Raw genomic sequence first — 21,620 nt, forward strand, 5'->3', positions numbered from 1 at the left:
GATACTCTCACATGTCAATGCATTTGGTTGGACTTTAACATTATAATTGCCCTGAAAAGTTGTGTCATAGATTGTTAGAAAATTCCCTGAGAAATTACAACATTAATTTTCAGGAAGATGTGGAAAAATATCAGGATGTGATGGAGTTGCTAAGTATAAATCCCAGAAAATAACTAACTAAAGAGGTTATTTCAAGAAGATGAGTGCCCAGGGAGGACCAAAGCTACAAAGGCTTCCAAAGTGTCGAGTAGACGGAGACCAAAGAAGAGCCATCAGATTTGTCATCTCAGAATGTTAATTCTATCAGTGAGAGCACAGAGTGGAATTGCTGGTGTGGACAAAAATTAGAGCAAGTCCAAGAGAGAGTGAAACATGTTATACCTGAAGACATTCAGGATACTCACACTTTCAGTGTGTGTGTGAGGACCCAGAGGTACAGTCCTCCTAAATGGAGGGTTTTTTTTTTTAAGACGAATACCAAACATGTGTTGTTAATAAAATCACTCAGGATATGGCCACGTATAGGACTGCATAAGTGACAGTGGCACCCAGGGGTCACTGTGGACCACACAGTCCATGTGATCATTCTGATTTACTCAGAATCTTTTCCATCCACCACAGTTTGGGATGGGGAAGCTCAAGTTTAAGGTGAGTGTTTTACTCTATGAAGAAAAGAAGAAAACGAGGACACAGATGTTGAAAAAATCTTCCAAAATTCACAATGTCCTGTTCATGACAAATTTGTTAGTATAGGACCTAGATTTAATATTTACACTTTTTTGTGTTTAGCAATATGCCTGTGCAATAAAGTTAATTGGTACTTTTAGAGAGTGCCAGTGAGTGTGTATATACTGTCAGAAAGGCATTATTTTAAAACAGTATTAAAAATTACACTCACTTTAAAAAGTCACCTTTTAATATATGTGCTACAATATCATCTATTCAATAAAAGAAGACAGTAATGTATCTACTTTTCTGCAAAAACAGTTTTTTGATTCAGTCGGATTATCTGACATTTTCCAGAAGGGTTTGTTTAGTCATATGAATATAAAACTTTAACTGGCTCATGTAGAAATTGGAAATCTTGGCTGTTCTACATAATGGTTGGGTGGGGCCTGCCTGGCATATAGCAGACTCTAAAACTCATATTATTATTTTTATAGAGGAACATAGTGCAGTGCAGATGTAATAATGATTTATTGCCTCATGTCTGATAGTCTTTGTTCATGTTGTTATAATTTAAAATAAAATAAGCACAACTTCTGTTCTGTGAAATAAATCTACTCAAAACAGTCTTTGAGACACTGCTTCTTTGTGTTTCACTTCCCCTGCCATATGTGAAGAAAAGTTAAGAAAATCTAAAAGAAAAGGTGTATGCTTGGGTAAAATACACATTTTCTGCCCTTTGTCCAACTTCTTAAATAGAATGCTTAGATCCTTTGCATTTAGTATATTTTCTTTGTTTTTATAAAAGCTTTTCAGAGTTTTAGATTAGTCTTTTAGCCCTTCCTCAGCTCTGTTCCATAACACTGGAACTCACAGATATTTGATTTCATATATGTGCTCTGCTCACTGGAGACAAACTTTATATTGAGGGTGACCTGGACAACCAACGCATCACTGTGCAAACACAGCATCTCATAGATTTGCCTACCAGTGTGTCCTGCAGGTGGTGGAGCCATCTGTACATTATAAGGCATAAGGTACGTGAGTTGTTCTAGGTGTTGTGGGGTCATTAGCCCCCTGTGCCTCCAACTTGCTGCAGGATTGACCTGCACTAGTGCCTGAATTACATGGTTCTGCATGTGAGAGACACATGGGCTCAGCAGCACAGTGAGGAAGCTGTAGGTGACCCACTTCAGGTGACCTGTCCAGGGTGTCCATGGATGGAATGACACATACAATGCACATTAGGAGACAATGTGGGGTTGGATGTTTGAAGATCAAATCTATTCGAGACCCTGAGGGGAAGAGGTAGTCTGTGTGAGTGAAGGTGTCCATGAAGGGACAAAAGCTTCTTCTCTGAGGCCAAAGAGTGTGAGCTTGGGACACAGAGCGACTGGACTATGCAGCTGTTTTTCTATGAGTGAAATTAGCTCCACAAAAGAGAAAGGAGGAGAATCTTCAGGATGGTCTGTTTCTAGAGAATGAAACATGAGTTACAGGAACTCAGGAAGGAAATGACCCTAGTGAAACTTTTTTTTTAAATAGTTAATGTATATATATGTTTATATATTATTGGTTATGAATATTCATGAGATACAGAGCTGATTGTCACCCCTAGTGCCCAAGACGTGAAGTGCAGATTTGTGCTGGCAGCATGTGCATTGCCACATCTCATCTGCAAAATGACCACATCAGATGCACCTTCATTACCCCGTGAGGGTGTGAGGAATTAAAGACACAAGTAACAAGACATAAAATGTCTCAGGGGACAGCTGAGAACTTGGAGAGTGGATGATTCCGTTGAACCCAACAGGAAGCCCAGGCCCCTCTGCACCTGCCCAAGGGAATCAGCCTTGAACTTGGTGGGTCCTGAGCGCCCCCTGCTGGTCCCGTGTGTCCCAGTAGGGAGGTTCTTGTCTGGGCTCCCACTGACGTCCCCTCACTGTGTCTCTCGCACAGTAATACGTGGCCGTGTCCTCAGCTCTCGCATTTTCAGTTTGCAGATACAGTGTGTTCTTGGCGTTTTCCCTGGAGATGGTGAATCGGCCCTTCACGGAGTCTGCGTAGTATGTGCTACCACCACTCTCGCTAATGGCTGAGACCCACTCCAGCCCCTTCCCTGGAGCCTGGCGGACCCAGTGCATGGCATAGTCATCAAAGGTGAATCCAGAGGCGACACAGGTGAGTCTCAGAGACCCTCCAGGCTTCACCAAGCCTCCCCCGGACTCCACCAGCTGCACCTCACACTGGACACCTGCAAACACAGAGACACCCTGGTCAAAAAACTCTCACACGAATCCACTATTTCTCCCACCCATAACCACACACATTCCCAATGTCTGTATTTCGCCTTAATATGACCTTTTAATACAGCAAGAAGGAAAACGCATTTCAGTCCAAACTCCATGGTGACTCGTCTGTGTTCAGTCCTGATCACCGAGTTGGAGCACCTGGGGATCTGGGGCTGGTTCTTGTCTCCCAGAGCTGCAGGGTCAGGGCTGGGCTGCTTTACATCAGCAGAGGGAGGCCCTATTTGCATGTCCTCCTGCTACATAGCAGGCTCTGTGGTGGGAGCCTATGAAGAGGGCAGAGTCCAGAGCAGATGTGAGGGCTCCAGGGGAGTTTGGTGGCAATAACTATATTTGAGACAATGTTTTTTTATTATATAACTGTACCTTTTATACACACCTATAATCCAACTTACGTTATTTTTGCACAGAAACAAAGTATTTGAGTCACTTATGAATGGTAATTCTTTATATAGACGTACAGGTATAAACAAAACCTTCAAAAAATTATACACTGTATCCAGGAGTTCATGTACGGTCAGAGGGAGCCTCAGTGTCTGGGTCTGTGCTCCACACCACGGATCCAACCCCAGGACAGAGCAGGGCCTTCCTAGTGACATTTGCCTAGTTAGTTTCTCCTTCCTGTAATAACACTTTGTGATTTTCCTGTGTTCTGTCTTTTATTCGCATCATACTTAGAGAACCAGAGTTCATGCAGATCCAATTTAAAGGATCTCTGAAATTATATGTTTCAGTATATCTCTATCTCTCTTTCTGTATTGACACCTGGTTTTATTTGTAACCATCATAAGGAGCTATAATAGACAGAACACACTGCACATTTTTAAAGTGTGCACTTGATGAGTGCTGACATACATGTGCACCTGCACAGTCACCACCACAATGGAAATAGTGTACAAGTATTTAATCCCGAAGCATTTCCTGTTGTTTTTCTGAATTCTTCGTCCCACTGCTTACTTCCTCTCACCCTATGTCCAGGCAACTCGTGAACTTCTTTATGTTACTTCACAGTATTTTTTTCTCATCTAGAATTTAAGTCAATGGAATATGCAGTCGCTGCATTTAATTCCTTGTTATACTTCCTCGAGATCTTGATTCGAGATGCAATCTTTTTCTTGTGTGAATCAGACACTCATGGCTTTTACTACGGAATAGTAATCCAATGTGTGAAAATGCTTCCTTTTCTCAGTTTACCTGTTGAGGGGAATTTGTATCATGCTCAGATTTTGGATATTATAAAGTAAGCTGCTCTTAGATTACAAATGTAGAGACTGAGTAAAACTGCTTTTTCTTATTCTTTCAACAAACACAACAATAATAGCAAGTGCATTGGATAAGTGGCAGATTAGCATATTTTCTTAAACAAATCAAAGAGCAAAGTTAACAAGACAAACAGCAAACCTGAAATCTGGAGAGAGTAGTTTTCAGGGAAAACAGGACCAAACCTTAGCTCACCTGGGTCAGAGATCACTAGATGGCAAACACACTAGAATAAAGATGAAACTAGAAACATTTCATGAATTTACAAATGTCCAGTGTGCTAAAGCATCAGAGTGTGAATCTGCCGGGATGCACATATCTGCAGGGATCCTAACTTCTTTCTGGCTACTCCAGGGTTGGGGAGAATCACTAAGCTCTGGCCTCCTGGGGTGGTGCTCAAGGGGGAGAGGAGCAGCCCCCTGCCTAGTGCTCCAGCACCTCCTCCAGCTCCTCCACACAACAAGTTATCAATGTGCACGGGAGGCAGCAAAGCCAATATTTACGCTTTACATTTTGAGAAACTGCTGAACAGTTCTTCAAAGTGGATATACAATTTTATGTTCTCACCAGCATTTTATGAACAAACCAATTGCTCCAAATCTTCATCAATATCTCTTATTATTACTCACTTTTATCATATTCATACAACATGGCACAAAACAGAAACTTATAACATAAAAGAACCCGAATACTGAACACTGCATGTGATTAATTCCACTTATAAAAGTTACCTTGGATAGGCATCCATGGAGACAGAAATTAGGTTAGTGGTCACCTGGACCGGCATAAGCAGGGGGAAGGGAGGACTGGAAAGTGACCCTGAAGAGACGTGTTCATTTTGGGATATTCAAAGAATCTAAAATTAAATTCTGTTGGTGGTTGCACAAATACTGTTAATTATTTTGTGAGTAACATATACTGAAGTCTTCTAAACTGTACACTTTTATAGGTAGATATTATCATAAGTAAAATATATTTCAATAAGTTGTAAAAAATCTATCCACAATTTTCATATATTAATACAGTTATACAATTGTATATAGTTTATAACCCCCATGAAACACAGTTTTGTGAAATAAACAGCAAACATATTGGGATGTCAGTAATTTAAATATATGAGGGCATGAGAAACTGCGTGGTATTTTGATATAGTCCCATTCATTTATTTTCTCATTTATTGTTTGTTCTTTCAGGCTCATGTCCATAGAGTCTGTGCACACACCTAGTTCCTGAATTGTTTCACGTATATTTTGCCTTAGTAATTTTTCAGTTTCAGGTCTTATACTTGTCTTTAATTTACTTTGAGTTGATTTTAGTATATGGTGTGAGGTACATACCTAGTTTCATTGTTCTGCATATGGACATCCAGTTTTCCCTACATCACTTGTTGAAGAGGAAGTCTTGTCCCCAGTGTAGATTTTTGTTGCCTTTGTCCAATCTCAAATGGCTGTCAGACTGAGGGGTGATTTCTGTATTCTCAATTCTGTTCCACTGGCCTGAGTGTCTATAGTCAGTAACAATAGTTTCTATAGTCAGTAATAATATATTTCAAAATAGCAAGGAGAGTAAATTTCAAATGTCTTCCCACATAAATAATAAGTTGATGTGATGGATATATTGACCAGCTTGATCTTGTAAATCTACACAACTATTCCAGTTCTTGAGAAAGGCAAATTGCAACTGAAGCCAAAATGTCTCATTAGTTTAGTTCTACTATGTTTCCATTTGTATTGTCAGGGCAGTGGTGGTGGTGGCAGCACCTTGTGGAGTGTCCTGGGGGCAATGACAGCAACAGCTTGCAGCAACACCCTCCAGCTGCATTAGAGGCTGCCCCATGGCCCCCTGGGCTTCCAAGGGTTGTGGGGGCACCATGGGTCACAGCCACTCATCTTTTCTACTTAAGTCCATAACCCAGGACACCCGGGCACACACGCACATTTACATCAAATGCTCGGCAAGACCGAGCTGACAGACCCCCTGGTTCTTACACAGGGCCATATACAGAGGACAGATGTATGGTATGATAAGACTAAATATGAGCAAAAAAATTAAAGTTTTGTTTATGAAAATATCTGTTAGATCTGGGCTTTTAAGTTATTCAAAAATTTTTAAATAAAAAATTGTTTTATACAAATAGTTAGATCATATTATAAAAAAGATGTGCTTTTTAAATAATTGTTGCTTTTAGTTGATTAAGATAAAAATTTAAAATCAAAATAGGTAATGGATATATAAAAATCATATGTTGTAAGGGTTGAATGTTCTACGTGAAAACTGCCGTTGCTGCCAACCGTGAGGCCTCCGGCCACTGCACTGACCTCGGTTAGAAGCTCTTGTTGCTGGTTAAGTTTGTTTCACTTTAAAGAATGACAGGGACTTTATCGGGAGATTGTGACCTGTGACTGATTGAGAACAATCGGTTGAGATGATTCATTACCTTTTTCAATTTGAAGAATAATATGTACTTTCCCAAAGATTATGATTTATAAATAATGACATGTAGTTCCTTAAAATCTTATGATTCGCTATGATCGAAAGAAAATGATTTCAGTATTGTTCTGATCAGTTTTATGTTCACAGTTTAATATTAACCTAATGAAAAATGTTTGCTTTGTGTAATCGGAGGACTGATGTGATATAAATAAAGGACAGTGGCTTTTGTGTGTCGTCGCTAATGCACTAGACGTCACTGTCCGTCGTCTTTTTCTTCTTTGTTTTACTTTCACCGACTCCACACGTCCTTCTCAGGCTCCAAGAACCAGCTGGAGCTGGACTCCGGCAGGCCCTGACCATTTTCCTATATTTTCCCAACAGATCCAGTTATTCCACATCATGTATTGATCAAAACATCATTGTGTTCCCCATAAATGAATACAATTATTATTTGTCACATAAGATGATATTAATAAAAAGTGAAGGAGATATAGCCTCTCTCAGACCACACAGTGTTAAAGGATCAAGGCATCCCTCAGAAATCACGAATGAGCTGAGGACAGCGGCCAGCACAGCTTCTATTCAACATCTTCAATGTGACAAGTGGAAGTAAACAAGCAGCAACCAGAAGGAAACACCAACACAGCCCTTTTCTCCAGGTGACACGAGGAGTTCTGGGTTCAGGTCTCACACGTAAGAAGCTTGGGTGTCATCACTCTCATCCGGACAACAAGAAAAACATGGAACAAAATGAAAATTGGTGACAATTCTTATATCTGTAAAAGAAGTGAAGCCACAGCGTGAACTGCTGTCCCCAAAACTGAGGATGCAGCCAGGAAGACACAGAGGGTCATAACCTGTCCGATTAGAAACTCATGAGCAGAAACCTCTGTGGGATCCAGGACTGGGGGAGAAAAACCAGAGCTGCAGCTGAAGAATTGCTAAAGACTCAGAGCTGGGAAGTCTGAGAGTTGGGTGCAGCCCAGTGCAATGGTCTCAGGGATCCCCAACACTTTAAACTCTACCTCAGGGTCCCAACCGTGTCCTCGTAGAAAATATCAGAGAAGAATCCTGATGTTCACAGCAGAGAAAGGGAAGAAGGAGCTATTCTGGAATACCCCAGAGCATGACCTTCTCTATAAGATGCCTTGACCTTAGGAGAAGCGAGTTTAGCTGATCCTAATGGACTGCAGATTCATCAGAGCATCATTGACCTGAGAGAAGAGAAAAAATAACTCCCCTCCCCCTCCCGCAAGAGACTTGCCGTGTCCCCTAAAGGAGGGTAAAGGGAGAAGCACTTGGGAAGGTCCCACCCAGGACACAGCTCACTACAGGACAGAACTTATCCTAGGACTGTGCACTGCTTCCCTACCCCACACCTTACCCACATCCACAGGGCTCCTGTATCATGACAGAGAGAAAGTAAAACATAACATGCACCTTAGACACGATTTAAGAAGTGTCCATGAAAATGTAGTCCACAGAGGAGACAAAAACAAGGAAGTCAGGGGACATTTTATAGAGTCCGTTGCTCGTCTTGTCATCTTATCATGTCTTGTCTTTCAGAGACCAACCCCAAAATTCAGCCCAGCAGGGCTCTGCTGGGTTTATATCTCTCTGCTTGTCACGCAGAATACTCCACATGGAAATATAAGAGCTGTGTGTGGCCCTAAGGCATCTGTTTCTCCGTCCAGGACACTGAGGAATCGACAGAGAGTGGGACAAACCCTGAACATCAATGTCCACAGGGTAGATGAGGACCCAGAGGCTAAACTGCCTCACTGAGGATAGAGACACCGTGGGCAGGGGTCCAGTAGGATGATAATAACCACGTGGCTGTAGCTGCACTTTGTATACGGATAAATGCTGATTTAGGGACCGGGTCCTCAAGACTAATCTAAAGTTTCTGGAAAATAATACTAGATCATAATGATTTGTGTGTCAGGAAAAAAACAGGTCATTGAAAAACCTGAGAAAGAAAAGTCCCCAGTGAAAAGAACCTTCTTATCTGCACATGAGGAAAGTTACTTCACTCTGTGTTGCCGGCAGTGAGAATGTGAGAAATTAGAGTCGCAAAGAATAAAGCAGGACATGACCCTGAGGGACATCTAGGAGTCAGCAGAGCAGAGGAAACCTCAGATCCCAAGAGGAACCCCCATCCCCTCTCTGCACCTGCTCCATGGGACACAGGAGCTGGGTGGGCCTTGAGCGCCCCCTGCAGCCCAGACCCCTCCTGTATCCTGCAGGGAGGTTTGTGTCTGGGCTCACGCTGACTTCCTGTCACTGTGTCTCTGGCACAGTAATACACGCCTGTGTCCTCATTGGTCACAGAGCTCAGCTGCAGGGAGAACTGGTTCTTGGACGTGTCTCTGGTGATGGAGGTGCGGCTCTTGAGCGATGGGTTATAAGCTGTACCACCACTATAATCAATTACTCCCATCCACTCCAGCCCCTTCTCTGAGAGCTGGCGGATCCAGCTCCAACCATAATCACTGGTTGTGATGGAGTCACCAGAGACCGTGCAGGTGAGGGAGAGGGTCTGTGAGGGCTTCACCAGTCCTGGGCCCGACTCCTGCAGCTGCACCTCGGACAGGACACCTGGAGACAAGGAGAATCAGAACCTGTCAGTCACTTTCAGTCACAAACTTCCCAGAACCCATGTGTGACATCTGAGACACTCACCTTGCGGAGCTGTCACCAGGTAAAGGAGAAGACCCCACAGTCTCATCTTCTGTGAGATCTCAACTCTGCCTTCGCCAGAGACCTGAGCCCTGTCTGAGGACAGACCTGTGAGCTTCCACCACGCATAAGTCTACATTTACCCTGGAGCTTGAAGGAAAATTTGCATGTGGGAGAGCTCTGTCCTTATAAGTGCTGAGGAATTGAGGTGGTAACTATTGTATTCTTTGAAATGCCCATAAGTTGTTTTTTTTTCTTTCTTGAAATCATCTGACATGTATTTATAATATGGGAGGGAACTTGGTGAGCTTCAAACATGCCAAAATGTGGCCCCAGCTTTCTGAGCCCAGATCTACCTTCCTTCAACCCCTGTGTTCTGTGCTGACCTGGACCCAGCCCAACTCTCCCACATAAACTCAGGCTCTGTGTCTTGCTTCTGCAGTTCTGATCCCGGCACGACCCCTGGTTCTTTCCCTGGACCCTCTCCTGTGATGTGGTTCTCATCACACCTCAGAGCTTGTTGTTATATTGTTATTGTTCCATGAGTTCCAGGCCTGCCTTGTGTTTTCCATCCTGCCATACAAGACACAGCACATCAGAACCCACAGAGACTCTGCAGAAAATGGTGCCCAGTGCATTACTGAGGACACTGATTCTCAATATCTGGGAAAGATAAATATCCTAAATGCCTCCATTCCACGGTCATTCCTGTCCATCTAAAGTGTACAAAGTTTCAACTTCAATTCACTTCTCACCCACATTTTATAGACTTTATTCCTTTTTTTAATCACCAGTCTTATCAGATATCAAAAAATAAAATCGATTACAATGGTTAACATGAAAGCAGTAATAACATCCCTATTACTAAACTTTCAAAAGCTCATTCTCCCTTGATGTCCACCTGTCTGTTGGCATGAGAGCCAGTCCATGTCTGGGGGCATCACTCTCTGGATGACTGCCCACCACAGAGAGAGCGGCCAGGGGCCGGGCTGGATGCTGTGATTTGTCTGTCCCCGTCACCTCCATTTCAGCCCCAAAGACAGCTGCATGTCAAGGAGGGACAGACTTTCAAGAGTCCTGAATGAATGACAAGACAGGAGCTGCTGGTGGGCAATTTGGGGATGATTCTTCAGGTCCTGTTGACTCCTACATTGTGTTGGAGTTTTATCAAAATGTTAAAAGACCTGGTAAAATTTGATGCAAAACCAACACTCTCAAATGATAACATAAGTATTATAACCAGAATAAGATATGACACAGATTCTGGAATTATCAGAGAGGAGATTTGAAATAACTCTGTGCATGTGCATCTATGTTTCAGTTTTTTTCAAACCCTCAGCTGACTCTCCAGCGTCCTAGTGGCCCAGCTCTGTGTGTCCAGGAGAACTTGTCAGGAAGCTCCGCCTCATGGAGAAGCAGCGCAGCCTCTCAGTCGAGTAAGGGACAAGGACAAAGACCTGCATCTTGCTCGTTTCTGTTCTAACGTGCTCAGGAGGGAAGTTGCAGTGAGAAGAGGTGACTGATTCATAACGTCACTCAGGAACCCAGACTCCACTGATTTTAGAGCCAGAATCTGCAACTTGTGGACAGACATTTAACAGAAAACAGAAGGTGGGGGGATGGTGAATTTCAGGTGGAATGTTTTTTAACTGCTGTGAAGACACTAAACATGAGGTCTCCCTAGTAACACAATTCAAGTGCATGACACAGGATGTGAACCACGAATGCAGTGTTGTAGAGCAGATCTCTAGACCTTGTTCATCCTGCATAACTGCAACTTTCCTCCTGGAGAAAGCTAAGTTAATTAGCCAGGCTGTGAGGGTGTATGTGATACCTGTTTACATTTCCTTTTGCATAATTAGCCATATAGCCCTGACTTACATCAAAAGATAAATAGTGTGTGTTATCTGCTATTTCAGGATAAATGGAACGGCAGGTGTGTGTGTGGACTGGAGCCTGACACACTGAGCCTGTGTCCCCTCTGTCTCTCTGTCTCTGTCTCTGTCTCTGTCTCTCTCTATCTCTCTCTCTCTACACACACACACACACACACACACACAGCATTGGTCTTTTTTGAAAATCTACCTTGTACTCTCCACTTGATTGATGCTGATCACCTCCTTATAATAGAAAAAAAAATATGAAACTTCACAGTCCTGTTCCGGAATAAGTCACAGTGTGTAGGAAGAATCTCCCATAATACAAAGTGACGGGATGGCCCTGTGTGTTTGAGAGTCAGTGCATCACAGCCTGTTTCTTTGAATCATAATTGTCCTGCAGGCCTCACACACATGCTGGTTTCCAACTTGGAATGAGTGTTGTGTTTTATGGATAGACGTAGTGTAAAAAAATATTTTAAGGTAATTATAGTATTGAAAATTCATTAAGAAAGAGTCTCGCACCACTGAAAAGAAAGAATATCTTCATGATAAAAATGGTCTTAGATGGGATGTCAGGAAAGTGGGGAAAGTAGTAGCTGAGAAAATTTTAAATGTCCTTTCAATAAATTAGAAAATATTTAAAAACAATTATGTCATTAATAATAATTAATATCATAGGTATTTTAGTGAATCCCAAAGCAAAAATATTTTTTCTAAATAATAATAATAATAATAATTATAATAAATCGCCAAACACTTACGTCATTAGAGACCAGCAGAGAGATGAACTGAGGACATAATCTCTCTATAAATATGGAATGATCTATATAGAAGAAATAGAGAGATTAAGGAATCTATGAAGATGAATAAAGAGGAGAGATTTAAGAACAGACCTATCAGGCAGAGAAGAAAGGGGGAGTATGAATCCAGAATAACCTTAGAGGTCAAACCGTGACCCACCACAGCACCTCAAAATGTGCCTGTAATTGGATGAAGTTTCAATAGACTGAAAGGTGAAAGAAAAGGCACAACGGGAGCTTTCATTACAAAAAAGTGCAGGCTTTTTGCAATATTTGCTGTGTGATTGTGTAAATACATGAAGACAAGATGGTTGGTAGTGCGTGAGCAGAACTCAACAGTAAAAATACCTGCCAGAGCAATGCTGACATAAAAAATTAGATGTTATGACAAAGGCTTTACTGAAGTTCAATTATGCCTGAAGATAATGCTCTAAACTGCAACATCTTTGCTATTTGAAACCAATCACCATGTCATACTTTGTTCACAGTCTTCCTATCAGACTTTCTAACACAGGATAATCCAGTCCAACTTCAAATGTAACAGGGTCTTGAGGAAATTAGTAAATGTTAACTATAATACTCTGAATCACTTTCAATTTCCCCTTTAAATACAAATGTGAGCGTGACACTGGTTGATTTGCTAATTGCATAATATGTCATGAGCCCTTTGACGTTCACATCTGATCTGCATGATAATTTTTGAGACTGTGTCTGTATGAAAAGGAAAGCCAAAACTAATTATACAAAAATGTTTCCACTAATAATCATGCTCAGTTGTAATATAGAAACACACTCTGCTGCCCTGTGTCCAGGTCCCAAACTAGAAAACTCAGCTCGTTTGCTAATGTGATTTAGTAATTTTCCACTAAAAGTGGTTTCAGAGGAATATGTCTATCTCCATCCTGCTTCAGGTCTGTTCCCAAACTTTGGGACTCTGATATTTGGCTGTATTTGTGTCCTCTGATCATTGCAGCCAAGAGGGTTGATTGTTTGGACCTCACTACTCAGCCCATTCCCCGAGTGTTGTCTGACCCCAGCCTCCCACAGGCTTGTCCCCCTCAGTGCTCTGCAGCTGGTGGCGCTGTCTGCATGTCCTCTAACATAAGGTGTGTGAGTTGTGAGAGGTGTCCTGGGGTCAGCAGCTGCTCTGTCCTCACAGATATTCTGTGCTTTCGAGAAAACTGCTTGCCTTCCATAGTTTATCTTTCTTCTGTGTTGATTGTTTCTTTGGATGTGCAGAAGCTTTTGTAAATGATATAATCCCATTTGTATGTTTTTTTGTCTGTTGCTTGTGCTTTTTGGATATTATTCACAAAGTCTTTGCCTAGACATCTGACAAGGGTATTATATGCAGAATACATAATGTTCTCAAACACCTATAGAGTAAAAAATAATAATAGTAATAATAATCAAATTGAAATATGTGCAATGGAGATGAGTAGACATTTTTCAAGGGAAGATATTGAAATGGCTAACAGATAAATGAAAGAAATGTTCAGCATCACTAATCATCAGGAAAATGCAAATCAAAACAACATCGAGATATCACGTCAACCCAGATAGACTGGCCATTATTAAAAAGACCGTGAATAACAAATGCTGGTGAGGATGTGGAGAAATCAGAAAACTCCTACTGTGTTGGTAGGACTGTAAATTAGTAAAGCCAGTATGGAGGTTTCTCCACCAACTACAGATAGAAGTGTCATATGATCCAGCAATGCTACTGCTGGATTTATATCCAAAGGAATGGAAATCCTGTCAAAGGGACAACTGCACTTCCCTGCTAATCACAACTCTATTTCCAATAGTCAAAATATTGAGTCAACCTAAATGTCTCTCGAAAAACTACTGGATAAGGAAAATGTGGTTTATATACACAATGGACTACGACTCAGTAATAAAAAAAAAGAATGAAATTCTCCCATTTGAAGCAACATGGATGACTCTGCAGAAAATTATATTAAGTGAAATAAGCCAGAAAAGGAAAGAGAAATACTGCATATTCTCACTCATAACTTCATGCTAAGAAAGAAAGAGCGAGAGAGAGAGAAAGAAAGCAAGAAAGAAAGAAAGAAAGAAAGAAAGAAAGAAAGAAAGAAAGAAAGAAAGAAAGAAAGAAAGAAAGAAAGAAAGAAAGAAAGAGAGAAAGAAAGAAAAAGAAAGAAAGAAAGGAAGAAGGAAAGACCACAACAATACGTTGAACGTTCAAAAGGAGGGAACAAACCTAAGGCCAGGAGAGATTGGGGAAGGGAGGGAGGGTGGAAAGGAACGACAAGGCAGGTCAAGGGCATGAAGAAAAATGGAGATTTTCAATAATGAGTATGCTAATAATAAAAACTAAAAATAAATACATAAAAGTAAATATAGCTGCTTGATGGCTGCAGATGATTTCAAATTAATATTAGCTAAGTATTTAAATTAATCAGCCGTACATGGTGTAGACGAATAGTTTCCAATCTTAAGTCAGCGCTTGCCTTGACACTTCACCGACACCGCTAGGTTTTTTTCACCACGTGTAACCAGTGAACAAGACAATCCTGGGAATTCTCTAAAGGTGGAACGTGGTCATGAAACAAGCCTCAAAGACTCTTTGGACATTTCCTGGTGGATTTTCTTCAGCTTCGATTTTAATATTTTTTATTTATTGATTTCCTATGTTTTCAATGTCTTGAAGTAATTTATTGGAAAAATGTCACAGCTCTTTCAGTTGATAAAAAGATACTTTATTCTGGGTTTCTAACCTGTAGTATGACAGCATTTACATCAAGTGAGCTTGTCAAAATTCTAAACACAAGAGCACACACACACAGAGAAAATATGCTTTTGGAATCGTACATGACAAATAGATACTTTGCAAACAAAGTGTTTATGGTGTTCTTCACAGAAATAGTAAAAACTATCCTAACAGTCACATCAACTAACAAAAGACACCACACAGCCAAAGCAATCCAGACAAAGAAAAAAATAATAATAAATTTGGAGGCATGACACTACCTGACTTTAATTCCACTACGAAACTATAGTAAGAGAAACAGTATGGAACTGGCATAAAAACAGACACTAAAACCAATGGAACAGAACAGAGAACCCAGAAAACAAACCACATACTTACAACCAACTGGTCTTTGACAAAGGCACCAAGAGCACACATCGGTGAAAAGACTGTCTCTTCAATATATTTTGCTGGGAAAACTAGAAAACCAACTATAAAAAAGTAAAAGTAGACCTGTACCTTGCACTATATTTGAAAATCAACCCCAAATGGATTAAAGCCTTGAATATAACACCAGATAGCTTACAAGTCCGAAAATAAAACACAGGTGAAACACTTCAGTAAGTAGGACTGGGGAAAAACTTAATGAAAATGACCCTAAAAGCACAGGCAACAAAAGAAAACAAAATAAACAAATGCGGTTATATCAGACTAAACACCTTCTACACATGAAAGGAAACAAATAACCAAACAAAAAGACAACCTACAGAGTGGGAGGAAATATTTGTAAACTACGCATCCAGCTTGGGATTATTATCCAGATATACAAGAAACTCAGAAAACATCACCATTAGAAAAAAGAAAATGAACCAGATTAAAAAATGGGCAAAGGAGCCTAATAGACATTTCTCAAAAGAAGATATGCAAATGGCCAACAGACACATTATATAATTCTCAACATCACTAAACATCAGGGAAATACAAACCAAAACCACACTTATATATCATCTCATTCAGATAGATGGGCCATTATCCAAAAGACAGAGTAAGAGAAGTTGGGCAGGATTCTGAGAACGTGAAACCCTCCTACACTGTTGGTGGGACTGTAAACCAGTGCAGCTATTATGGAAAACAGTATGGAAGTTCCTCAAACAACTACAGATGGATCTACCATATAATCAAGGAATCCCACTGCCGGGTATATAACCATAGGAATGTAAATCGTCATGTTGAAGGGAAACTTGCATTCCCATGTTTAACACAGCTCTATTTACAGTAGCCAAGATTAGGACCCAACTTACATGCCCATTGGTGATTGCCTGGATAAGTAAAATTTGTTATTTGTACACAACATAATATTACTTTGCCAATTAAATAAATAAGAAAAGTCTGCCATTTGCAGCAACATGGAAGAACTTGGGGAAAATTATTTTAAATGAGATAAGCTGAGCACAGAAAGTGAAATACCACATGTCCAGACTCATAAGTGGGAGCTAAAAAAAAAAAGAGAAAGAGAAACACACAAAAATCACAATAATTTGTAGAACTTTCAAAAGGAGAGCTCATACTTAGGTCACCAGAGTGTGAAATGGGGAGGTGGGAGGGGTTAACAAAGAAGTGGTAAAGGGACCCAAAACATATTACACTGCATAATGTTGAATATATTATTTATTCTGATCTGAGCATCATTTACTGTATACAGACATGGATGTTCAGTGCCATAACCCTCAGATATTTTTTTTAAGTTTCAATACAAAAAATAAAAATATATATAATTAATTTATTTTTAAGAAAAATATCAATGAAAAAAATTTAAGGCCCAGAATAATAAAACTATAAATAGTAAACTATGAAAACAGGGGAGAAAATTATTATTTTCCATTTATGCTGATCAGTGCTCAAAAGCTCTCAATAAAATCATGTTCAGTGTTAGATCCTTCGATCACTGAAGAAAGATAGTCTGGGAACTAAAGTTTAAAATGTACTAAAATAAATTTCTATTCTTTAAAACAGCAAATCAAGTTGAATGAACGGGCTTGATGTTATGCAGGTCACGACCAGTAGGAAATAGAGATCCTTCCCTTGGAACTTCTTGAGAAGCCACATGTTGACCTGGGGCACTAAGAGTGGGGCATTATCTTCCTGTTTCAACCTCCATTGCTCGTGGATACCCCTGAGAGGTTTGACTTATCTACACATCAGGGCAGTATCGACCTGTGGGACTCAAAGTTCCCACTACAGTGAAGAAAGTTACGCATCACCTGAGAGCTGTTTCAGGTAAAGGTGGATCACGTCCATACAGAAATATCCAATGCAATTGTGGCTAAAATATGTTTTGGCCTGGGAGACATGAAAGGAAACAACAAAAATCCAGTCCAGTGTGTCCTTATATTTCTCTTTTCTTAGTTGGTTCCACACAGGTCCACTCAGTCCACTCTGCCATAAAGGCCAGACTGACTCCTCTTTGTCTCGGTGCATAGGTGCCATCTTAGCCTGAAAAGACATGAGTCAGTTACAGTCACTGGGAGAGAGACTCTCTTTATCAGCTGCTCCACAGTCATAAGTATCCGCATTAAGAAGACAACAAACATAGACTTGGATTAAGTGGAACCACATCTGTAGAAGGATTGTGAAGGCATAAATAAAAGTTTGCATTTAGTCACAGCAAATGTGGTGAAAGGAATTAATCCTGCTTCAACACTCTTATTCCCAGACCCCTGTGTTGTAGCTACTGGGCTAAAGTGTCCTATAGTGCAGATTGATTTGGACCATATGCTGGACACTAGATTACAGTGAAATGCCTGTGATGGAATTAATTTAGAGCTCAGAGTTTCTTCTGGAAGACGATGTCATAATACATCCTCAGACATATCAATTTGGTTTTATTTTCAGAGACTTGAATTGGCCCTTCCATTTTTCTATGATTCTTTCTGCTTCTGGAAAAATCTAAATGATGGATGAGAACTTTAGCCCATGCGTGTGTTCCCATGGCCTCAAATCGTGTTCCTCAACAACAGCTATAGAGTCCTTGATCTTAGACAACATCCCGTGGGATCTCATATTAGAAACAGACATTCAGCACCAAGGACATAGGTTATGAGAAAAGGACTTTGACAAGAAAGGCAAATCCTCATACTGGATAAGACTAACTGCCATAAACAACAATAAAGATAAAAATGTAGGTGAAGGGCACATGGTATTGTCTGTCTTATTTCTGCAATATTTGCATAAGCCTAAAGTTACTTCAAAATGCATTTAAAAATTAAGGAAAATATGAATGAACAGGTAAATAATTCCAATAAAAAATTAGATGAGAAAATTCTTATGAGGACAACTTTCTGGCTCTCAGGGTGAATGTGACATGAAGCAATCAACTCATTACCAAGAGGATTAGTGTTCGTCCCATGTTGACGGATGGTGTTGTATTTGTCACTGTCATCTCAGGCACTCAGTGTGAGGAGCTAGGCCAGTCGTGGAGGGAGCATCCCCAAACTTCATCTTGTATTCTCAGGAAAGCCTGGTATAAACAGAGAAGGCACAAAGGTTGGTACAGAAATATCGATAGTTATATAAAGGTCAATGACCTCATTCCCTGGACCCACTGATTTAGCAGAACCTGTTTTCCTCTCATGGAGGTGCTTATACTCTCACATATTAATGTATTCTGTTGGACTTTTATATTATAATTGCCCCGAAATGTTGTGTCATAGAGTGTTAGAAAATTCCCTGAGAAATTCCAACATTAAATTTCAGGAAGATGTCGAAAAATATTTGGATGTGATGGAGTTGCCAATAAAAATGCCAGAACATACCCAACTGAAGAGATTATTTCAAGAAGATAAGTGTCCAGGGAGGACCAAAGCTGCAAAGGCTTCAAAAAGGTGGTGTAGACTGAGACCAATGGAGATGTGCAATCTCAGTATGTTAATTCTATCAGTGAGAGCACAGAGTGGAATTGCTGGTGTAGACAAAAATTAGAAGAAGCCCAAGAGAGAGTGAAACATGTTATACCTCAAGACATGCGGGATACTCACACTTTCAGTTTCTGTGTGAAAACCCAGAGGTACAGTCCTCCTAAATGGAGGTTGTTTCTTTCTTTCTTTCTTTCTTTCTTTCTTTCTTTCTTTCTTTCTTTCTTTCTTTCTTTCTTTCTTTCTTTCTTTCTTTCTTTCTTTCTTTCTTTCTTTCTTTCTTTCTTTCTCTCTCTCTCTTCCTTTTTTCTTTCTTTCTTTCTTTCTTTCTTTCTTTCTTTCTTTCTTTCTTTCTTTCTTTCTTTCTTTCTTTCTCTCTCTCTCTCTTCCTTTTTCTCTTTCTTTCTTTCTTTAAGACTAATACCAAGCGTGTGTTGTTAATAAAATCACTCAGGATATGCCCATGTATAGGACTGCACAAGTGACAGTGGCACCCAGGGGTCACTCTGGACCACACAGGCCAGGTGATCATGCTGCGTTACTCAGAATCCTTTCCATCAACCACAGATTGGGATGGGGAAAGCTCAAGTTTAAGATCAGTGTTTTACTCTATGAAGAAAAGAGGAACACGAGGACACAGACATTGAAAAAACCTTCCAAAATTCACAATGTCCTTCTTCATCACAAATTTTTCAGTATACAGTCTAGATTTAATATTAGCACTTTTTTGTGTTTATCAATTTGCCTGTGCAATAAAGTTAATTGGTACTTTTAGAGAGTGTCAGTGAGCGTGTATATAATGTCAGAAAGGCATTATTTTAAAACAGGTATTAAAAATTACACTCACTTTAATAGGTCACAATTTAATATATGTGCTACAATAGCATCTATTCAATAAAAAAAGGTAATAATGTATCTACTTTTCTGCAAAAACAGTTTTTTGATTCAATAGGATATCTGACATTTTCCAGAAGGGTTTGTTTTGTCAAATGAATATAAAACTTTAACTGGCTCATGGAGAAATTGGAAATCTTGGCTATTCTACATAATGCGTGGGTGTGGCATGAATGGCATATATCAGACTCTAAAACTCATATTATTATTATTATGGAGGAACATAGTGCTGTACAGATGTAATAATGATTTATTGCCTTATGTCTGATAGTCTTTGTTCATGTTGTTATAATTTACATAAAATAATCACAACTTGTGTTCCATGAAATGTATGTACTCAAAACAGTCTTTGAGTCACTGCTTCTTTGTGTTTAACTTCCCCTGCCATATGTGAAGAAAAGTAAATAAAAGCTAAAAGAAAAGAAGCATGTTTAGTTAAAATACACATTTTCTGCCCTTTGTCCAACTTCTTAAATAGAATGCTTAGTTCCTTTGTATTTACTATATTTTATTTGTTTTTATAAAAGCCTTTTAGAGGTTTAGACTAGTCTTTAGCCCTTCCACAGCTCTGTTCTATAACATTCGAAGTCATAGATATTTGATTTCATATATGTGCTCTGCTTAATGGAGACAAAGGTTATATTGAGGGTCACCTGGACACCCAAAGCATCACTGTGCAACCACAGCATCTCAGCGATTTGCCTACCAGTGTGTCCTGCAGGTGGTGGAGCCATCTGTACATTATATGGCATAAGGTACGTGAGTTGTTCTAGGTGCTGTGGGGTCATTAGCCACCTGTGCCTACAACTTGATGCAGGATTGACCTGCAGTAGTGCCCAAATTGCATGGTTCTGCAGGTGATGGACACATGGGCTCAGCAGCACAGTGAGGAAGCTTCAGGGCACCTACTTCAGGTGTCCTATCCGGGTGTCCATGGATGGAATGACACATACGATGCACATTAGGAGACAATGTGGGGCTGGGTGTATAATGGTCAAATCTATTCAAGACCACGTGGGAAGAGGTAGTCAGTGTGAGTGAAGGGGTCCATGAAGGGACAGAAGGTGCCTGTCTGAGGCCAAAGAGTGTGAGCCTGGAACACAGAGCGACTGGACTATGCAGCTGTTTTTCTATGAGTGAAATTAGCTCCAATAAAAAAATGAGGAGAATCTTCAGGATGGTCTGTTTGTCGAGAATGAAACATGAGTTACAGGAACGCAGGAAGGAAATGACCCTAGTGAACGTTCACATCTCATCTGCAAAAACACCGTATCAGTTTCTCCTTCATTACCCCGGGAGGGCGTGAGGAATTAAAGACACAAATAACAAGACATAAAACGTCTCAGGGGACAGCTGAGAACGTGGAGAGTGGATGATTCCGTTGAACCCAACAGGAAGCTCAGGCCCCTCTGCACCTGCTCCTAGAATCAGCCCTGAACTTGGAGGGTCCTAAGCGTCCCCTGGTGGTCCCGTGTGTCCCTGTAGGGAGGTTTGTGTCTGGGCTCCCACTGACGTCCCCTCACTGTGTCTCTCGCACAGTAATACACGGCTGTGTCCTCGGAGGTCACAGAGCTCAGCTGCAGAGAGAACTGGTTGTTGGACGTGTCTCTGGTGATGGAGGTGCGGCTCTTGAGAGAAGGGCTGTAGTATGTGTTGCCACTAGCACATATTTCCCCAACCCACTGGAGCCCCTTCCCTGAGGGCTGGCGGATCCAGCCCCAGCAGTAACCACTGGTTGTGATGGAGAATCCAGAGACAGCACAGGTGAGGGAGAGGGTCTGCGAGGGCTTCACCAGTCCAGGGCCCAACTGCTGCAGCTGCACCTGGGAGAGGACACCTGGGGAAAGAGACAACCACAGTGAGTCATGGGCTCTGATGCAGCATCCCATACCTTCATGTCGGAATCCTTCGGACACTCACATCTTGGAGCCACCACCAGAACGAGGAAGAGGAACCACAGCTGTTTCATGTTCCTGGGGATGAAGTTCATGAGTCTCAGATCTTGTTTCCTAGGTTGAATAGAAGCATGAATTTAAGTAAATTCTCACTGTAGGTTCATCCAGCTGTTAATCTCA

General features: G+C 40.7%; 2 gene segments (V, D, J or C); both read right to left on the reverse strand.

Annotated features, from left to right (window-relative positions):
* Nucleotides 1-2,513: 2,513 nt before the first annotated feature.
* LOC134372840 (immunoglobulin heavy variable 3-23-like) lies at nucleotides 2,514-3,112 on the reverse strand. The segment is given in 2 exon segments: nucleotides 2,514-2,920; nucleotides 3,028-3,112. Coding segments are annotated over 2 exon segments (453 nt in total).
* A 5,225-nt stretch (nucleotides 3,113-8,337) lies between these two features.
* Nucleotides 8,338-21,538, reverse strand: LOC134372841 (immunoglobulin heavy variable 4-39-like). The segment is given in 5 exon segments: nucleotides 8,338-8,396; nucleotides 8,937-9,207; nucleotides 11,465-11,493; nucleotides 21,059-21,382; nucleotides 21,466-21,538. Coding segments are annotated over 5 exon segments (753 nt in total).
* Nucleotides 21,539-21,620: the final 82 nt, after the last annotated feature.

This window comes from Cynocephalus volans, chromosome 3, assembly GCF_027409185.1.
Source record: "Cynocephalus volans isolate mCynVol1 chromosome 3, mCynVol1.pri, whole genome shotgun sequence".
NCBI classification, from domain to species: Eukaryota; Metazoa; Chordata; class Mammalia; order Dermoptera; family Cynocephalidae; genus Cynocephalus; species Cynocephalus volans.